Here is a 20,750-nt window from a genome sequence, read left to right on the forward strand (position 1 = left end):
CATCAGTAAGTTAGAGAAATGTGGGCTCGGTAGAACTACCATAAGTGGATACATAAACAAAGAGTAACTATTAATGGAATATTAGATGGGAAGGAGGTCTCCAGTGGGGTTCCACAGGGGTTTGTTCTGGTTTCTGTTATTTAACACCTTTATTAATGACCTGAATGTAGAAATAGAGAGCATACTGATCAAATTTGCAGATGACACAAAGCTAGGGAGGGTTTCAAACACTGTAGGATAAAGCTAAAATTCAAAGTGATCTTGATAAATTAGAGCACTTAGCTACATACAAGAAAATTAAATTCAACAAAGACAAATGTCAGGTACTACGCTTTGGGAAGAAAAACAAAATGCACAAATACAGAACTGGGGAAAACTAGTTTGGCAAATAGCACTGCTGAGAAGGATCTGTGAACGGTGGTGGGTCTCAGCCTCAACATGAGTCAACAATGAGATACTGTTGCAAGAAAAGCAAATGCAGTTTTGGGTTGCATTAACAGAGGCATAGCGCACAAGACATGGGAGAAGATAATACTGCTCTATTCTGTGCTGGTTAGGCCTCAGCTAGGGTCCTGTGTCTAATTTTGTTCACTGATATATAGAAAGGATGTAGAGAAACTAGAAAGGCTCCAGAGGAGAGTGACAAAGATGATCAAAGGCTGAAGAACTGGGTATGTTTAGTTTGGAAAAGAAGCGATTGAGTGGGACATGATAGTAGTCTTCAAATACTTGAAAGGCTGCCATCAAAAAGATGGAGAAAAATTGTTCTGTCTTGCCACAGAGGACAGAACAAGAGACAATGCGTTCAAACTACATCATAACAGATTTAGATTAAATCTCAGATGGTTTTTTTAGACATTTCAGAAATAAAATAAATACATTGAAGAATGTATGATCTATATTTAGATCAGTAACACAAAAAGCGAGGGACGTACTTCTTATTTTATGAGTGCTTTTAATTACGGTTGTTTCTATCCTGGAAATGAACAATTGTGAATATTTCATGTGATGTTGATTCATTTAAATAAAGAATCATAGAAATGGAAGGGATCTCGAGAGGTCATCTGGTCCTGTCACCTGCACTCGTGGCAGGATTAAGTATTATCTAGACCATTCCTGACAGGTGTTTGTCTAACCTGCTCTTAAAAATCTCCAATGAGGGAGATTCCACAACCTCCCTAAGCAATTTATTCTAGTGTTTAACAACCCTGACTGTTAAGAATTTTTTCCTAGTGTCCAACCTAAACTGCCCTTGCTGCAATTTAAGCCCATTGCTTCTTGTCCTAGCCTCAGAAGTTAAGAAAAACAATTTTTCTTCCTCCTTCTTGTAACCACCTCTTACAAACTTGATAACTGTTAGTCCACTCTGTCTTCTCTTTTCCCGACTAAACAAACCCAATTTTTTCAATTTTCCTTTATAGATCATGTTTTCTAGACTCTTTAAGCATTTTTGTCACTCTTCTCTGGACTCTCTCCAATTTGTCCACATCATTCCTGAAATGTCGTCCCCAAAACTGAACACAATACTCTAGTCGAGGCCTAATCAGCACGGAATAGAGCAGAAGAATTACTTCTCATGTCTTGCTTACAACACTCCTGCTAATACGTCCCAGAAGGATGTTCGCACTTTTTTTGCAACAGCGTTATACTGTCAACTCATATTTAGCTTGTGGTCCACTATGACCCCCAGATTCCTTTCCTCAGTACTCCTTCCTGGGCAATCATTTCCCATTTCGTATGTGTGCAACTGATTGTTCCTTCCTAAGTGAAGTACTTTGCATTTGTCCTTATTGAATTTCATCCTATTTACTTCAGACCATTTCTCCAGTTTGTTCAGATAATTTTGAATTTTAATCCTGTCCTCCAAAGTAATTGCAACCCCTTCCAGCTTGGTATTATCTGCAAACTTTATAAGTGTACTCTCTATGCATTATCTAAACCATTGATGAAGATATTGAACAGAACTAGACCCAGAACTGATCTCTGCGGGACCCCACTCATTATGCCCTTCCAGCTTGTCCGTGAACCATTGATAACTACTCTCTGGGAAGGGTTTTTCAACCAGTTTTGCAACCACCTTATAGTAGTTCCTTCTAGGTTGCAGTTCCCTAGTTTGTTTATGAGAAGGTCATGCGAGACATATCAAAAGCTTTACTAAAGTCAAGATATAGCACATCTGTTGCTTTCCCCCCAATCCACAAGGCTTGTTACCCTGTCAAAGAAAGTTATCAGTTTGGTTTTGACACAATTTGTTGTTGACAAATCTATGCTGATTGTTACTTATCACCTTATTATTCTTACAGGTGTAAGTTTTACATTAGCCTCGTCCATTTAGCACAATATCCTGTCTTCCGACAGTGGCCAATGCCAGTTGATTCAGAGAGAAATGAACAGAACAGGCAATCATCAAGTGATCCATCCTCTGTCCACTGCCAGCTTCTGGCAAGCAGAGGTTAGGAATGCTCAGAGCATGGTGTTGCATCCCTGCCCATCCTGGCCAATGGCTGTTGATGGACCTATTCTCCATTAACTTATCAAGTTCTTTTTTTGAACGTTGTTTATAGTTTTGGCCTTCACAACAGCCGCTGGCAAAGAGGTCCACAGATTGACTGTGCATTGGGTGAAGTACTTCCTTTTTTTTTTTTAAACCTGCTGTCTATTAATTTCTTTGGGTGACCCCTAGTACTTGTGTTATGTGAAAGAGTAAATAACATTTCCTCATTCACTTTCTCCACACCAATCAAGATTTTCTAGGCCTCTATCATATCCCTTGGGCCTAGATCCTTCTGTTCAGTGATGTATAGGTCTGACTGGTTTCTGATGAGGATGTTAGTTGCCTTAAAGCATCAAGGTGCTTCATATGCTCTGTATTTACTCTGAGGACAAGAAAAGAGAGGTAGAACAAATGTCAGGCATTTAGCAGGCAATTGAAGCAATAGACACATCTAAGTGGATGTCAATGGCCATTGTGATGTAGCCATGACTCACAGCACATGCTTTGGGATTACCCAGGAAAGTCCAGAACACCCTGGAGGGCTTGCCCTTTGATGAAGCCCACTGTGTCCGTAAAAAGACAGATGAATCCTAACTTATTTGTGAAGGATTTCAGGGCCAACCTTGGCTCCTTCCCCAAAAAGGAAGTATTGCAGCCAGCCTTCCAAATATAGACTGGGAACTCAACAGTTTATTAAAAGTGGTCTGTATGTGGCCTTCGTAAGAAGAGTACAGAAGTCTCGTTTCCCTGCACCTCCCACATCTACATCAAGAAGATATTTTTGACAGGCGTTTGAGAGCTACAACTATTTAATGATACAACAACTACCTGATCTGCATGTATCCTTTGGGGGGTCATTTAGTACACTATTTCCACAACTGGAGTGCCGACATAATGGGCAAGTGGGTATTAGATATGGTCCAATCCAGCTAAGTGATGGAGTTTCCCTCCTCCAAAACCCTCATTCCTGTCCCTCTTCAAGGATCATTCTCTTGAGGGGATCCTCCAGCAAGGAGTAGTAGAGCAGTGGGTATTTCTTCAACACCAAGGAAAAGGCTGTTACTCTATGTGCTTCCTAGTCCTGCAGAAGAAGGGAGGGTGGAGACCTATCCTCAATCTCTGCAATCTCAACCGCTTCATTCGCAGACTGAAATTTTGCATGGTCACTCTAGTATCAATAATCCCATCCCTGGAAAAAGACATTTGGTTTACAGCTGTTGATATGAAGGACACTTACTTTCACTTGGATATTCACCACGCCCACAGATATTTTCTCAGATTCACAGTGTTTCCTGACCATTTCCAATACAGGGTTCTCCCATTCAGCTTTGTCACTGCCCCCAAGGTCTTTACCAGGGTCTTTCTGATAATAGCAGCTCATTGCAGATGCAATGGTTTCACCATCTTCCTCATCTCAATGATTTGGCTTCTCATTGCCAGGATGTGTCAAGAAGCCTATGAGTTGACCTGAATAATACTTCAACTACTTTCTTCCCTAAATGTCAATATGGAACTTGGGAAAGTTTATTCTCACTCTGATGCAAACTGTAGACTTCTTAATGACCACCCTAGATTCAGTCACAGAGAGAGCTTACCTACCAAGGAACAGGCTTCTGATTTGTGAGCTACCTGATAGATCAGGTTATGCACAACTCCCAAACTCCAGTCAGAACTTGTCTTTTTCCCTCCTTGAGGCACATGGCTTCATGTGCTTACGTTACCCTGTGTGCCAGACTCCACCTACGTTGCCTTTATGCATGATGCCAATGTATTCACCAACCAAACACAGCATGAATACCTTCCAGAGTAACGTTTTCTCTAATGCGGTGGAAAGATCCCCATCGGGTATACGTGGGTATCTCCTTCCCACCCTCCTTGCCAGACAAGATGATCATTACAGACTCCTCTTTTATGCTGTGGAATCCACATGGACAGCCATGTGGCTCAGGGCACTTTGACTCCCTTAGAGGCCAGGTTTCACAAACTTTTTGGAACTTCAGGCAGAAGCTTGCTTGGTTTTTCTGCAATTTATTCAATCCAGCCATGTCCTTGTAATATCAAACAATATGACAGCCTTCTTTTACATTAACTATCAAACAAGGAGGCCGGAGATCCATCCTCTGTGTGTAGAAGCGATTGCCATTAGGAGTTTGTGCATCAAGAATCGAACCACCTGGTCAGCAGGTCACTTTCAGGCAGTGTTGGTAGCACCCTCAGCAGGCATTTCACCATTGATCATGAGTGGAAATTGTGCAATTCAGTAATGAATAACATCTTTGGTCAATGGGGAATTCCCCAATTGGAGCCTATTTACCTCCCAAATGAACAAGAAATGCTACATATACTGTTCCACAAGAGCTCTACGACTATACTCTCAGGGCGATATTCTCCTTCTCCCCTGGAGAGAGCAGCAGAGCTGTGCCTTTCTTTCCTTACTACTTCTATTTCAGGTCTTTTGGAAAATTTGTTAGGACAAGGCATGTCATTCTTATTGCCCTCAGTTGGCCCAGACAGTTTTGGTTCCTGAATCTCTTACAAATGTCAGCTTGTTCTCCAATAAGCATCCAGTCCTTTCCTGATTTTTTGAAGGGCAGGATCAACCATCCAAACCCTGAAGCACTTCATCTCATGTTTTGGTGTTTGATGGGTATCAACACTGGAACATTCCTGCTCTGAAGCTTTATAAACCATCTTTAATAGCAGAAAAATAATACTATTCAGCCGAGTGGAAGCATTTTTCCATTTGTGCACAGCAGCAGCACATCTCCTGAGTCAGCAGATATTCCCTTTATTTTGGACAGTCATCTTTCTCTCAGAATTTCTGGGCTTTCCCTCAGTTCTATATAAGTCTACCTGGTAGCAATCATGTGATATCCACCATCAGATGGTTATTCAATTTTCACTCATGCATTGACTAATGGATATTTGAAGGACCTTATCAGAATCTTCCCACTAGTAAGGAAACCTACTCCTCACTGGGACGTAAAACTTGTACTTTCGTCACTCATTAAGCCTCCCTTTGAACCATAGCTATATGTTCCATGTCTCATTTTTCACTTAAAGTTGCATTTCTTGCGGGCCATCACCTCAGCCAGGAGAGTAGGTGAGCTGGAACCCATGATGACAGATCTGGAATACTCTATATTCCATAAGGACATATGTTATGACTACATCTGAACTTCACCCCAAAAGTAGTTTTGGAGTTTCATTAAACCAACCAATCCACTTGTGTTTTTTTTCCAAAACTGCATACATCTAGGAGGAGGGGAGACTTCATTCTCTCAATGTTGTCACATTCCTACCTTCAACCTGCAAAGGAGAAAATCAGTAAATTTTTTTGCTATGGCAGAATGAGTGCGAGGTCAAGCTATATCTTCCAAGAGGATCTCTAAATGGACCTCAGGTTGTATCCTGCTCCACTACAAGTTGTTGAATCTTCCTCTCCTTCATTGTGCTATATTTTACAAGAGCACAAGAAACTTCAGTGGTATCACTTCTGGAAGTGCCTTTACTTGACATTTGCAGGGCAAGTACCTGAAGTTCCAGCCACGTGTTTGCGAGATGGTATGCTCTAGTGCAGAACTCCTCCGCTGACACATCCTTTGGGACAGTGATCCTCCAAATGGCTCTGCTGTCTGCATCCTTGCACCTTCCTTCTACTTGAGTACTGCTCATCATTCACCCATAGTGGAATACACATAGGGACCAGCACTTGCAGAAGAAGAGGAAGTTACTTACGTTGTGGTAGCTGGAGAGTCTTTGAGATATGTGGTCACTATCTGTATTCCACTATGCATTCTCCTTCCCCTCTGCTTTGAATCTTTATTAGATTTGTGGCAGAGAAGGAACTGGAGAGGCATTTAGTCTGCCCTTTATGCCCTCAGTTGGAAACACAAGGGAGGGCAAGGGTGCGTGTGCAGACTGACGGAAACTACTTGCAAGAATTCTCCAACTCTAGTCACATGAGCGGATGTGCACACCAACAGTGCGATACAGATAGGGACTACACATCTTGAAGAAAGTCCAGTTATTACAAGACAAGTAACTTCCTCTTCCACTACACAGTACATTTATCTTTGCAATTTGGAAGAGGGTATGAAATGAAATTTTAATTTTTTAAATATTTGACATGTAAGTTTGTTCTGGTACAAAGAAAAAAACAAAACCACACTCCTCCATTATACCTAGCACTTTTTTAAAGTTAAAATCTGGGGTGTTTTTTAATCTTCAGCTTTTATATAAACACCAATAAATTGCTTATTTAGGGTCCGTAGAAGAACCAAATTTAATAATATTTTAAAGCTACTTTTAGGTTTTATTAAAAATGTAACAAGTGATTTCCTGTTTATTTTATAGGAACTCATAAAGGATGGGCTGCAGTGCAAATGCGTTTGCTTCATGAGTTAGTGTATGCTTCAAGAAGAATGGGAAACCCTGCTCTTTCTGTCCGACACTTGTCCTTCCTTCTCCAAACCATGCTGGATTTTCTCTCTGATCAAGGTAGGATTTTTTAAAAGGTAAATTACATTTTTCTGTATGATAGTGAAGATGTGATGTGATGTGATATTAATGCTTTGAAATGTATTAAACAAGTTCTAGAGGGGATTGAGTGAAAACTTTGTCCCAGGAGCACAGAAGAAAGGTGAGATGCAATGGATGTGTTAATTAGGCTGTAACTTTATATGCTTAACATATATCTGGGAATACTCAGCAATAAATTGAACAGTACAGGTCACCATTTCTTCCTGAATTGTTTTCACCTATTTGGGAGGGCTGCTGAGAGCCCTTCCCACCCTGGTCCCAGTCCATTATTGAGACCCTGCTCCCCTCTCCTTGTATTAGGGTTCAGGGATGGGCTAAAAAATGGGTGTGATCACCACATTATACCTGGTGACAGGAGATTCAATCCCCTTTTCCCAGCTTCCTTATGGGATGCCTTCAGCTAAATCCATTTCCAACTCCTGTTAACCAGAGAACTGTCTCCCTTATTTAACAATTACTGTACTGGACACAGAGAGGCATCAGCAATTAGTTTTGCTTCATCCCCTCAACCCCCATTTGAGTTCCTGGATAGTTAATAGTTCCCTTCCTAATGTCAGCTAAAAATATCTGCTCTCTGGTTGAAGAGGTGTATCCCATTGTCCCTGGATAACTCTGGTACCAGGTTTTATTTTATTTTATTCTTTTATTTTTATTTTGCTGTGTAATCCACCAAATTCACCAATCCTCTGAATTTCAGATGTTTCACACATCTTCTGGCCTTGTCAACCCATGGAGGCCTGGCATCAACCCAGCATTCCCTCTACTGCAGCATTTCAGTCACTCCCAGGAAAAGGTCCTAGATCTCATTTAAATCTCTGTGCCCTGATGATTTAATAAACCCAATAACAAAATCTAAATAGTTTTTACCCAGGTGTACTATAATACTTTCTCATGGCTTTTTTTCTGGCTGCTAGAGTATAAAAAGGGCATTAGCTGGTCCCAGAACATGCACCTTTTGCCACGCCAACTCAGATTCACCTAGTCCCTGAGACCCAGCTGTGAATCTCTGGGAAACTGGTTGCTTGGATGTTTTGGTTCAATGCCAGTAGGCTCAAACGTTGACTATGACTAAGGCTACATTTATGTCACGGAGGTCATGGAATCCGTGACTTTCAGAGACCTCCGTGACATTCTCTGCTTCAGCTCCAGGGACTGCGGGACTCTGGAGCTGGCAGCCAGCATGGCCCTGGCAGAGTTCCAGGTACGGGTGACAGTCTCCTGAGGGGGCCCTCCTCAGGGTTCCAGTGACGGGCGACAGCCTCGTGGGGAGGGGGACCTCTCGGGTGAGTGGCTCGGGGTGTCCCATTTTCTTTTTGAGAAATATGGTCACCCTGCAGTTCCCAGCTGCCGTTGGTGGAGGGGGGCCCTGCTGCAGCTTCCAGCTACCAAGGTGGTGGGGGAAACCGTGAAGCTGCAGCAGCAAAAGTCAGACAAGTCACTGCTTCCGTGAATTTTTGTTTATTGCCTGTGACATGTCCATGACTTTTACTAAAAATACCCATGACAAAATCTTAGCCTTAACTGTGACCTGTTAACTTGCTCCCTGTAGAGCACCCCTCTGTTCAAAGTGACTCAGGGATGCCTCACTGCTGATATCCAGCAATGAGCTTCCAAGGGGACCTGGCCACCCTACCTGTTGGCCAGATGCACAATATTTTGCTGGCATGGCCAGTCACCAACTCCTGTGACCTGTTCACATGATCCTGAAGGAAGGGATAAACATGAAGAGTTTAGCACATACCCCTCATAGAATATCAGGGTTGGAAGAGACCTCAGGAGGTCATCCAGTCCAATCCCCTGCTCAAAGCAGGACCAATCCCCAACTAAATCATCCCAGCCCTAAACTATCCTTCCCAACAGGGGCTTCCTTTTATGTAATTGGATGCCACCACTGATAAGAATAACTGTCAGGCTTCTATTCTGAGCTGTTCTGTGGATGTAACTAATGCAATCTTGAATTAATGGGATGCCATATCACCAGGGGAATCCAAACAATACATGCTCTTGGACATTGCCATGAACTGAAGTTTCCTTTCATGAGGTAACTCCCTTCCCTGTGAAGAAAGTGGCACCTACACTAAGCAAGTCTGTCCTACTTTGACTGGGCAAATCCCAGCCTCCCCCATGCTTTTGTAGTGTTATGACTCACCTTGATGTCCCTTAGGTGATTTTTGAGACTCTGAGAGTCCGTGTCAGATAAGTTAGATCTCTCTTGCAGATCCCTGAATTCCAAAGCCCTATCTAAATCCTTTCTTGCTGAACCCTTATTAGCCCTAACAGAGAACTAAATTCTTCCACATCCCCAATATATAGAATGTTCAAAGTGCTAGTTGCTTTGCATTAAGACAGAATTGTAAATTAAGAACCAACCTTCCAGAGATCTAGAAGCACCTGAATGGCCACTGCACTGGCACTAATTCACAAATTCTGCCGATCCCATATTCTGAGTGACTTGAAGTGGCTGTTATCAACAAGGACCGCTGCCTGAATTGCCTCTCTCATGCCTGACTTAAATTCTTGCAAGTAGTCACTTCCACTAGGATGGGAAAGACCTCTCATAGGGTTTATGTTCCATCCCTTTCCTGATCCAGTAAGCACCCCTTAACAATGTTCAGCTGGACTCTGGTATCTCATGTCCCCCTTCAAGACAATACTGTTGCACTGACTAAGGAATTGTCCAACCCAATGAAAAACCTTCATGTCTTAATTTTCCATCAGTGTATATATGGTCTGGTTTTGATTAGGGAGGCAGCTGACTGCCAAGTGTAAAATACCCATTCCAAGGCCACTGCCTGGGGTGTGAAATTGAAGGTGTCCATGCTTTGTAGTTCATGAAAAGTAATCTTCCTGGATGCCCTGGTCCTCCTAGCCCATTTCTGCAATCCTACCAGTTTATTAATAGTGAATAGAGATACCTGCCTGTATCTAACTAAGGGCTACACTTGCAACTCTCTTGTGGAGAAATTGTAGGTAGCCCTCTGGTCCTGCTTACTTGTTGGAAGCACTCATACTAGCTGCCACACTGGATTGCCCCACAATCACACCTTCTTGCTCTGCAGTGGGAAGAGAGCCTAGCCAGCCACCCTGCCCCTACAGGAATCACTTTGCTGATTAGTGATTGATGAGAGGGTTCCTTCTGGTTGGCTGGTGTATAAATATAATTCCCCTCCACTCACCGGTGTCCATGGTGACTCAGTGCACCCACTTGGTCTGTCCTCCCTCTCTTCTCTTCCTCATATCTCAAATGCAGTAGGGCCCCTTAAAGGAGCCCCATTCCCTTTATTTCGGGACAGCCAGGCAAAGACGCACCATATTCAGTTACGGTGAGCACATTTGAGGGGGAAAAACAAGAACAAGTTATTTTGTTTTCCTCTAAAATAAAATAAAATTTTTAAAAAGAAATTAAGGAATACAGGTGAAGAACAATAGTTGATTGCAAACTGTCACTAACTCTTAACATATTAGAAGGATAAAATTTTGCACAAGCAAAAGATAACTGAAATTAATGTAATCAAATTGATGTACCATTTCTTAGCTTCTGTTTTGTAGTCTACGCTTCATAGTGTAACATTGTAATGTTACACATTACAATGAAATATCTTAAAACATTTTCCATCTGCAAATAGGATCGACTGCCTTATGCTGCAGTGTTTTCTTTCTCTGTACAAATTATGCATACATACAAACATAAAGGGATTGATATATGAGGGAGGATTAAAAAGTAAATTTGTGTGTTGATCAAACCATTACTAAGGATTTTTATAGCTGTATGCAAGTCTTAATAGAGGGAGAATGTCTTTTAGATGACATGACTGAAACTGAGTAATAGATGCAGTTAAGAAAACATATATTCCTAGACTGAATATATTGGGAACATCTGTTGACAAGCAGAATCTAATAGTTTGTTGAATAGCCTTCTAAGGCAATGGGGCAATGATGCCATCATTAAGTTTGACACATCAAACCTTAAGCAGCTGCACATAATAGATCACAACTCAACAAGGTTTAACTAAGAACTTGTACTTGCTGGAAGTATTGGAGGTTGGATGCACTTCTCTGAATTTCCTTCCTTTTTCTTTTGGTATTTCAAATTACATTTCAGTGGAGTTTGTTTGCCGGGTTGGTCCCAGGATATTAGAGATGCAAGATGGGTGAGGAAGTATCTTTTTTTATTGGATCAACTTTTGTTGATGAAAGAGACAAACTTTCAGGCTACCTAGAGCTGCTCTTTTTAGGTTTTGTCTCTTTCATCAACAAAAGTTGGTCCAGTAAAAGATTCTACCTCACCCACTTTCTCTCTGATTGGTACCTTTGTCATTAAACAGTGGTTAAAACACCAGTGATTGCCAGTGTGTTGTCAGCACATTTGATGTCAGTTGTAGAATTAATCTGATTTAACATTGGTAGGATTTTTTGGAGTGGAAAAAGGAAAATATAAACAAGGCCCAATAGGAAAACAAAAGGGGACAACTACTGTTACTCTCCTTTTGCTAGGTATATGGTTTTTTAAAAATAACACACTTTTTTTCAAAGACAAGTTCTTGGCTCCCCATAAATTAAATCGTTTTTTCTTATTGCTATTGTTGCTTCTCTGTTTGAGATGTAGGAGAACTAGGGGAATTGAACGAAATAATTTGACATCAAGAATTGTTTTAAGAACGACTCTTTGGCAGCTCTCCAGCAAAGAGAGCAGCTGCTTTGCTCCAAATGGAGTCACTCTGTTTAGTGGTTCGAAAAAGTCATATAGAAAGGATAGCAAATAAAGACAATATTTATGTGCCCAACGGACAAATGAATTCTCTTGAACTCTTAGGTAACGCTTGATATGCTGTTTCAATGATAAATTTATTTAAACAAAGTAAAGAAATATAGCCTAGTCCACTTACATATGCAATTAAAAAAACAAATAACATCTGTAAATCTTTTTTTTTCATGTCACCTTTCATCCTTTGACAAGTAATTGGATATGGACTGAACAGAGCAGTTAACTCCCAGCATGTCTACCAACAGTGATTTCTCTTTGGTTCATTTTGTCTTTATAGCAAATTACTTTATATCTGAAGTACCAAACAGAAAGAGGAAAAAATGAACATTAAAATCCATAAAAAAGTTCATAATAAAAATATTTTGGGAACATTTTGATATTTTTAAAACAAAAGGGATTGTCTCATCTATTTATTGCTTCATGATACTATTTTAGTGCCAGATTTTTAATAGAATTTAGGCGTATAACTCCTGTTGATTTCAATGGGAAGTAGGTGGTTAAATACCTTTAAAATTTGGCTCTCAGACATTAATCAATTCATCCTTACAACATCTCTGTTTTAAGAACAAAAGAAAGCACATAAACTATCATTCCAGTTTTACAGATGGGGAACAAAGGCACCAACAGATGAAGTGACCTGTCCAATATCCAACAGGAAGTCTGTGGCGGAGCTATGAACTGAACACAGATAACCACAGTCACATTTCTGTGCTTTAGCTACAAGACCAACATTCCTTTCTAGGGATAGATGTCAAGGGGAAACAAGTTCCATATCCTGGGACCTGCTACAGCAAATACATGATTGTCTGCCAACCTAATTTGCAGTGGTGGGATCCCTACAGGCTTGTTTAATATTTAATGTGTGGTTCTATCAATTTAAAAAGCATCTCTGCTATTCACCATAAATTTAGCATATATTCATGATTGGTTATAGCTAATGAATACTAGTGCAAAGTGATATGTTCTGCAGTAACTGTTTAATTTAAACAAAATTAAAAGTTCCTCTGGCATAGCAAATTACTTAGCTTTTTTTTTAGTCCTTTCTGTCAAAGACCCAGAAAAATGTTTTCTGCGGTGTTGGTATATGCATTTTAGTAATGAAGTAGCTGGCTAGGTCTGAGAAGAATGAGAGAATCAGGAATATGAATGTGTAGTGCATAGTGTTCTCCTAGGAAAACCTTTTACTGTAAAGATGGATTAAGATGCTGCTTTGCATAGTTGATGCACGAAACTAAACTGCAAAATGGCAAGCTCTTGATTCTTTTCATTTATTTGAAACAAAGCTGGAGCAGTTGATTATATCAGAGTACCAAACTAAGGCACTAATATTCAGCTTTTTATAATTTGAATGTACAGCATTATACCACTTATTAGTGCATTTGTTACTTTAGGAGCTGCTTATTGTTTCCTTTATGCTATAAGCTGTTTTCAGAACTTCTACCTGGTGTTTTTTGTCACTCATAACTTTCTAAAAAATTCACTTCTTAGGGTGAAATTTTCAGGGCCTGGTGACTGACTAAAGGTTAATTGTTTTGGAAAGTTTGAACCAAAATGATATAGCTGTTTTTGAGCATATGAATAAGAACTTTCTGCTTGCTAGAATTCTTGAAATATTTTTTTTCTTACAGTAGACAAAGCTGGGGATAGAAATGTGGAGGTTGGTAATGCTCACTGAAAAATGCTTTTGGATGTTCTGATTTAAATTGATTTCGATTTGGAAGAGTTAGGAGACTTTGAAAATAAGACTGCACAGTACATTTTTAATAATTGCACTTTTAGAACAATTTTGCAAGGAAGGTAATCTGTTGCACATAGTCACTTCTTATTTAGCTGTACAGTGAACAAGGAATTATTCAGGAACATCTGCTACTGAATAGCAACCATGTGTGAGCGCGCTCACATTCCAGAATAAGAGTGCCTTGTTCCTGTTTCGTTTAACACGTTTTCATGGGTTAAGCAAAACAGAAATAATCAGGAACAACTGTTGCTGAATAACTCCATGTGTAGACAAGTCCTTAATTACGGAGCCATACTATGACTCTGAGGCCCATTGGTGCCAACAGGTAATGGGATCATTGTTCTCTACAAGCAGCCCCTGTCTTAGATCTGACAAACTCACTACACCTAATATACCACTTTCTTGATGTTTATCCAGGAACGGTAGCATGTGAGGTCTACTGAAAACTTGTAACTTACCACTACTCATAATAATTGTCAGATGTGTGTATGGGTAATATTTATGGAATAATGTAACTATATAGAAAAGTATGCCTTATGGTTTTGGACTAAAAGTTTGTCACAAAGGAATCATATGCCTTGGTGATGGCCTATTGAAGTGGGAGTGATTTAATGCAAAGTTAAATTGTCTACCTTAGCTCCACCCCAGAACAGTCCATGGAAAACTGTCAAAGATAACTTCAACCAATTGAAATCGCTTTGAGGTAAAAAGGAAGATTGTGACACACATGGGGTCGCCCTGTCTGCAAATAAAGACAAAAGACTGATTCAGTATATTACAGAGTGGAGAAAGACACTCTACATCCATTCACTGAGGAGACATCTTATTGAGTTGGGGTGTTTCATGAAAGTTTAGATCCTGGTTCCTGTCAAGCCATACAGTTCTGCAACAGACTGAACTTTGAGGGAAAAACCTACTTTATTTGACAGGAAAAGTAACTATTAGTGTAGGGTAGGGGTGGACAAACTACGGCTTGTAGGCCACATCCAGCCCACCAGCCGTTTTAATCCGGCCCTTGAGCTCCCGCTTGGCAGCGGGGTATGGGGCTTGCTCTGCTCTGGCGCTCCAACCAGGGAGCAGGGTCATGGGCCGCTCTGCTCTGGCGCTCCAACCAGGGAGCAGGGTCATGGGCCGCTCTGCTCTGGCGCTCCAACCAGGGAGCAGGGTCATGGGCCACTCTGCCCGGCTCCCAGAAGCAGCGGCATGTCCCGTCCCCCCCCCCCCCCCCCGCTCCTATGAACAGGGGCAGCAGGGGTCTCCACTCCACACGCTGCCCTCACAGCTCCCATTGGCCATGCGTAGGAGCTGGAGGGGGGACATGCCGGTGCTTCTGGGAGCTGCTTGAGGTAAGCGTCTCCCTGAGCCTGCACCCCTGAGCCATCCCCCCGCCCCCGAATCCCTTGGTCCCAGCCTGGAGCACTCTTCTGCACCCAAACCCCTCATCTTCAGCCCCACCCCATAGCCTGCACCCCCAGTTGGAGCCCTCACCTCCCCGTACCCCTGCCAAGGCCCAGAACCCCCTCCCGCACCCCAACCCCAATTTCATGAGCATTCATGGCCCGCCATACAATTTTTATACCCCGATGTGGTCCTCGGGCTAAAAAGTTTGACTACCCCTGGTATAGTGCCTAGTTTATGTGGAATTGTTTTGTGTTGTAACTATTTGTTTCCATCACTCTTATTTCTATTGGAATCTCCTAGTCTTTCTTAAATAAACTTTTTTTAATAAGTGCTGTTCATTGTACAAGAGTGGTGATAAGGTAAAAGTGGCAAACTGGAGTACACTGCTCCTTTGGAAGCAGAGGATCTGGGATATTTGTGAATAGCCAGTGTGGACATCACAGGAGAACCCTTAAAGGGGAATCTGGGACTAGGGTGCACCTCTTCTTAAACTGCAAGATAAGGACAAGGCTGGCATAGCCTGGAGGAGCATGTTTGAGTGGATGAAAGTCTGGTGGTGTTAGGGAGCTAACACCCAGCTGCCACAGGCAAGACACGCTCTTTTGTTGGAGGTGAGGGGGTAACTTAGTGACCCTCAGTTCTGGGTACCACAAGAACCGTGTCACATGCCTTACTTAGGTCTGGTCTACACTACATGGTGAGTTCGACACAAACAGTTTATATCAACCTAGCTGTGGACACTTCCCTTAAATTTGGCTCCTGCTGACATAAGTGCCTCTCTATGCTGAAACACCTCCCCACTGGTGTAGAGTTACGGTTGATAAAATTAGGTGAACACAATGTCAGTGTAGACACTGCATTGCTTATGTTGACTGATACTGGCCTTCAGGAGCTGTCCCACACTGCTCCACGTTCACAGTACAATCAATACAAGCACTTCTGACAAGGATGCGCACTGCTGACACAAGGAAACAAGTGCACGCGTGCACACAAGCGAGTTAATAACTGCAGTGGCTGTATTCTCAGCGAGGTAGGTTGAGATTTTGTAGAGTAGACCTGACCTTGTTTTTTCCTTTAGTAATAAATATGCATAGTTGTATGAATCGTGTTTGTTTTTCATCATGGTGTCTCCTTAGGCATGGTAAGAACCTAATGTGACTTAAAATAGTGTCACATCCCTAGATTTGCTTGGGCAGACTATTAAGATTTGATCTATAAATTTTTGTTTTCCTAGATTATAGGTTTTTAGTAATTTTGGGGATAAAATTACTTGGCACTTTATACCTTAAAAACACCCTTTTGTTCCCCACAGGCTGGAGAAGGAAGAGTCATGGTTTGACCAACTCTCATATTCATTAAGTGTTGGGATTGACCTGTGGAAATGCCCACTCTTGAAAGAGGAGCCCCAGCTGCAGCAATTCTGCAGTGATGGGAAGGGAAAATAATCCTTTCAGGTTTTCCTTAGTTACACAGAGCGGGGAAAGAAAAGAAGCACGGTTCTGTATAAAAGCAGCATTAATTTTTTTTAATTTTCACTTTAACAAAAGTTGCTAGCTGTTCTTTAATCACTGCCCCATGGTGAATAAAATGAAAGGGTGTTTAAATACAGCAGGCTAATGCTTGTGAACGGTGGTGTTAGTAAAATATTTACGGTTTCTATACAGGGTCTTGGTCTAATGTGGGTAGGGAGAATGATTGAGGATTTCTTCTTCATACTCCCTCTTCTTCAAATACAAATTTTAAATTGCTCGGTCTTGGATTGTTTTGAATTTACTTAATGTTTTTGATTCCAAGGCTTCAGTCTTGTTGTGGACACACTTTTTTTGCTTGGTTGGATTTATTTTAACAGATAATATTGAATTGGCTGGGCTGCATAATGAATTCATGTATAACTTAGTATTGTAATTCTGCACAGTAGAAATAACTTTGCGGCTCTGACATTAAAAAGTTAAGGGGCTTATTTGTGGGGAAAAAATGAGCTAGTTGGGTTTCTCTGCTAATCTCTGTAGGGAGGATTGGGGGGAGGGATAGCTCAGTGTTTTGAGCATTGGCCTGCTAAACCCAGGGTTGTGAGTTCAATCCTTGGGGGGTGGGGGGGCATTTAGGGATCTTGGGCAAAAATTGGGGATTGGCCCTCCTTTGAGCAGGGGGTTGGACTAAATAACCTCCTGAGGTCCTTTTGAATCCTGATATTCTATGATTTAAACCTAAAATACTAGGGAGTGAGGATTAAGTGCATAAGTACTCCAGTGTGCTATTCTTGGGTTTATGGTGTTTTAAACTAAGTTGTTCAAGTAACTTATGTGTTAATGCTGTTTGGGGGAAAAAAGCTGTGAATGAAAACTTCAGGGACTTGGTAAAATTTCATTAAAATGCACTTTAAATATGGTAAAACTTCTTTTAAAAGAGCAGCACCATGTTTTTGAAAAGTGAACAAGCCATGTTTGCTTTTGTAACAGAGTACATAGGCATTAGTTTTGTGAAAAATTTAATTCAAATTCTTTAAAATTGAAAAATTTACAATTTGGCTTGTAAATTTAATATTTAAATTTTAAAAGTTGGAGTGCTTGTTAGAGAGCAATCCAAGTATAAAGAGAGTGTGTATTGTAAGTGGTATTTTTCATAATGAGGTAACGGGTGACCTTATTACTTACAAGTGGCAGAGTAAAGGGTACTCCCTATAGAGTACAAATAAAATTCAAATTCTCAACGAGTTGTCTCAGTTCAGGGCAACTGTACCTGTATTTCCCCGCTTCGTGGTCCAGAAAGGGTACCCACCTTAGGCGCTCTGTTCCTCAGCAGTCACCTCTTCTGCATAGAAAAGCACATCTCTCTCCTTTCTGATCAGAGGTTTTCTAGGCTGCCTGATTCCCTCCTTACATTGTGAGAACCCCAACAGTCTCACTGCAAAGGCAAGCCTGCCATGCTTTCTCTCCAGAGGCTATAAACTGCATAATTGTGCACAGTTATAAGGTACCACCCAGCTTTTCCTAAGCAAGCACATTTATTGTTTAGGTGAAAGCATTACAGATGTTGCCTTGTCATCTTCCATTTTTTTCTCCCATTACAACTCCCCTTACCACTACCTATGTGTAAATCTCATGTAAAAAGTATGTACTTACGTTAGATTGTTCTTTAGAACAAATACTGTCCAGATTCTGACATTTCTGTTAGAGCTACATTACAAATGCTACCTTCTATCTACTGTCCTTTGCTTGAACAGTGGAATCCCTAGCTTTTTTCATGTATTGATAATTTACTATATTGAAGAAATCTTTTAAAGGAAGACAGAGTTGCTTTTCCGTATTGGTCAAATAATCCTAAAAGCATGGTTCTAGATTGAGAAATATATATTATCTGTGTTTGCAGGATTATTGTTTTATAAATTATTTGTTCTCATACTTCCATGAGTAGGAAAAGAAAATAATAGTGTGTATATTTGAGCAATTGGGTGCTTGATGTAAGATATATTAAGCAGTAGTTTTTACCTTCACTCATAAAGCTTCATTTTAACAGTATTGTCAAAGAAATCTGTCCCCCACTCTTCTTCTTTTTTTATTTTATTAGGAGAAAGGGTCTTTATTGTGGCAAACTTTAAGTATGACCTATTTCTGATTCCAAACAGTATTAAACTTACCACTTTTTATTCCTTATACTTAACAAACTTTATTTCAATTTTTTTTCTTTTTTTTCCCTGAGGACAAACATTTTGGAATACGTTGGTTTAGGAGATGATAATTAACAGAGCAATTTAGGCCTTCTGTACACTGAGTTTTGCTGGTATAGCTATGCTGGCAAAATCCTCCAAGTGTAGACTCAGCTTTTTCTGGCAAAAATGTGCTTTTGCTGGTATAGGTTATACTGATTTGGTGGGCAAAACAGGATATACTAGCAAAAGTATTTTTATGCCAGTATAACGGGAGTTAGTACACGAGAACTTTTGCTGACATAAATATCTCAAAAATCACAACGCAAACCAACATTGCTGTGTTGGCAAAAACTTATAGTGTAGACTTGGCCTTAGTTATGTCAAACTCCAGAATAAAAAGCAAGAAATGTTCTTTTTATTGAAAGCCATCATTAATAAAATTGAGTTTATATTTTGAATCTATTGAAAGCCTAATTACTTCATGCAGGATTATCTAACTATAAGTTTTTAAGACCAGGGCATCATAATATCTATCAAAGTATAATTTGAGCCTTTTGGAAGCAGTTATATTGAATATTTGGAAGCAGAAACTTGATATCCAAATACTTGCTGCTTCTACTAAATAGTACAAGAATGTGGTGAGTCTAGGTAATCCTGCCTTAGTGCAGGGGAATGGATTAGTTGTTCTCCATGTCCCTTCCAGCCCTGTATTTCTGTGATTCCAAGTCCTGCAGACAGAGCAGTGCACTGTGATAAAAGAAAAACCTGATTTTTAGTACTGTCATTGTTTTTTTCATGATTAAAATAAGTGTCCGGATATTAAATATTAGTGGGTTGGTAGTGACAACTGTGTTAAGGTTATCTAATGCTTCCCATTATAACACCTTATTTTTAATATTTTGCAATAGGATATAATAAACCCAACTGGGTTAAGAGCTTAGTTGTGCCAGACACTGTACAACCATATAAGGTGACACAATATCTGCCCTGAAGAGCTTACAATCTTAAAAGACCATTAGAGAACTCTGTTTGCTAGTAATTTCCCTTGAAATAACTTTCTAGAGGAGCAAAAGTACACTGTGAGCCACATAGGAGCTTGCTGGAAATTCAAATGTGGTTGTAAACTCCTAAAATAATTCAGGGAATTTTAATGCTAAACTATTGTGATTCTATGGGTTATCGTTGTTGGTACCTAAGAGTGCTACTGCATAGGTGGTTTAATTGTGAGCTTTCTTTAGTTGTAGTATTACATGAAAGAAGATTCTGCTACTGAAAACATACTGCAGAAAATCTGGGCCTTCGTTTTAATATAGCCTAGAGGGGTTCTCTATGTTTTGAATCTAATTACTCTGTAAGGTATCTACCATCGTGATGTTACAGGGGGGATTTCTTTACTTCTATTTACTTCTATCTCTATTAAAAGTTTTCTTGTAAGAAAACTGAATGCTTTTTCATTGTTCTCAGATCCAAGGGTTTGGGTCTGTGGTCACTTATGCAAATTGGTGAGGCTTTTTATCCAACATTCCCCAGGAAAGGGGGGGTGCAAGTGTTGGGAGGATTGTTCATTGTTCTTAAGATCCAAGGGTCTGGGTCTGTAGTCACCTAGGCAAATTGGTGAGGCTTTTTACCAAACCTTGTCCAGGAAGTGGGGTGCAGGGTTTTGGGAAGTATTTTGGGGAGAAAGATGTTTCCAAACAGCTCTTCCCCAGTAACCAGTATTAGTTTGGTGGTGGTAGCGGCCAGTCCAAGGACGACGGGTGGAATATTTTGTACCTTGGGGAAGTTTTGACCTAAGCTGCTAAAGATAAGCTTAGGAGGTTTTTCATGCAGGTCCCCACATCTGTACCCTAGCGTTCAGAGTGGGGAAGGAACTGTGACAGCTCCTCATGTCCTTATTGTTGAACTTTTTTTCCTGTTGATGATTTTTAAAATATTCATCTTGAATATTCTTTATTTTTTATTTTTATCATTATTAACATAGTAAACTTTTTTGTAAACCTATATTTGTTACCTTCTAAAGACCCATTTGTGTTTGATCAGTCTTTCCATGATCTGTGTATTTAGTTTGTTCTAAATCTGAAAATGGTTACCACACAGCATACAGTCTACTTGATCTCGATATAAGGCTGTTTGTCATTTTTTCTGCTGAAAGAATTCCCTT

General features: G+C 40.5%; 1 protein-coding gene across 3 annotated transcripts in view; it reads left to right on the forward strand.

The window, feature by feature from the left end:
* TRAPPC9 (trafficking protein particle complex subunit 9) overlaps positions 1-20,750 on the forward strand; it is an 811,376-nt gene that overhangs the window by 42,837 nt on the left and 747,789 nt on the right. For all 3 annotated transcript variants that reach the window (XM_075124917.1, XM_048841736.2, XM_048841734.2), the window contains exon 9: positions 6,851-6,994. In XM_075124917.1, coding sequence (XP_074981018.1) covers positions 6,851-6,994 — 144 coding nt within the window. The remainder of the gene's footprint in view (positions 1-6,850; positions 6,995-20,750) is intronic.

This window comes from Caretta caretta, chromosome 2, assembly GCF_965140235.1.
Source record: "Caretta caretta isolate rCarCar2 chromosome 2, rCarCar1.hap1, whole genome shotgun sequence".
In the NCBI taxonomy this organism is placed as follows: Eukaryota; Metazoa; Chordata; order Testudines; family Cheloniidae; genus Caretta; species Caretta caretta.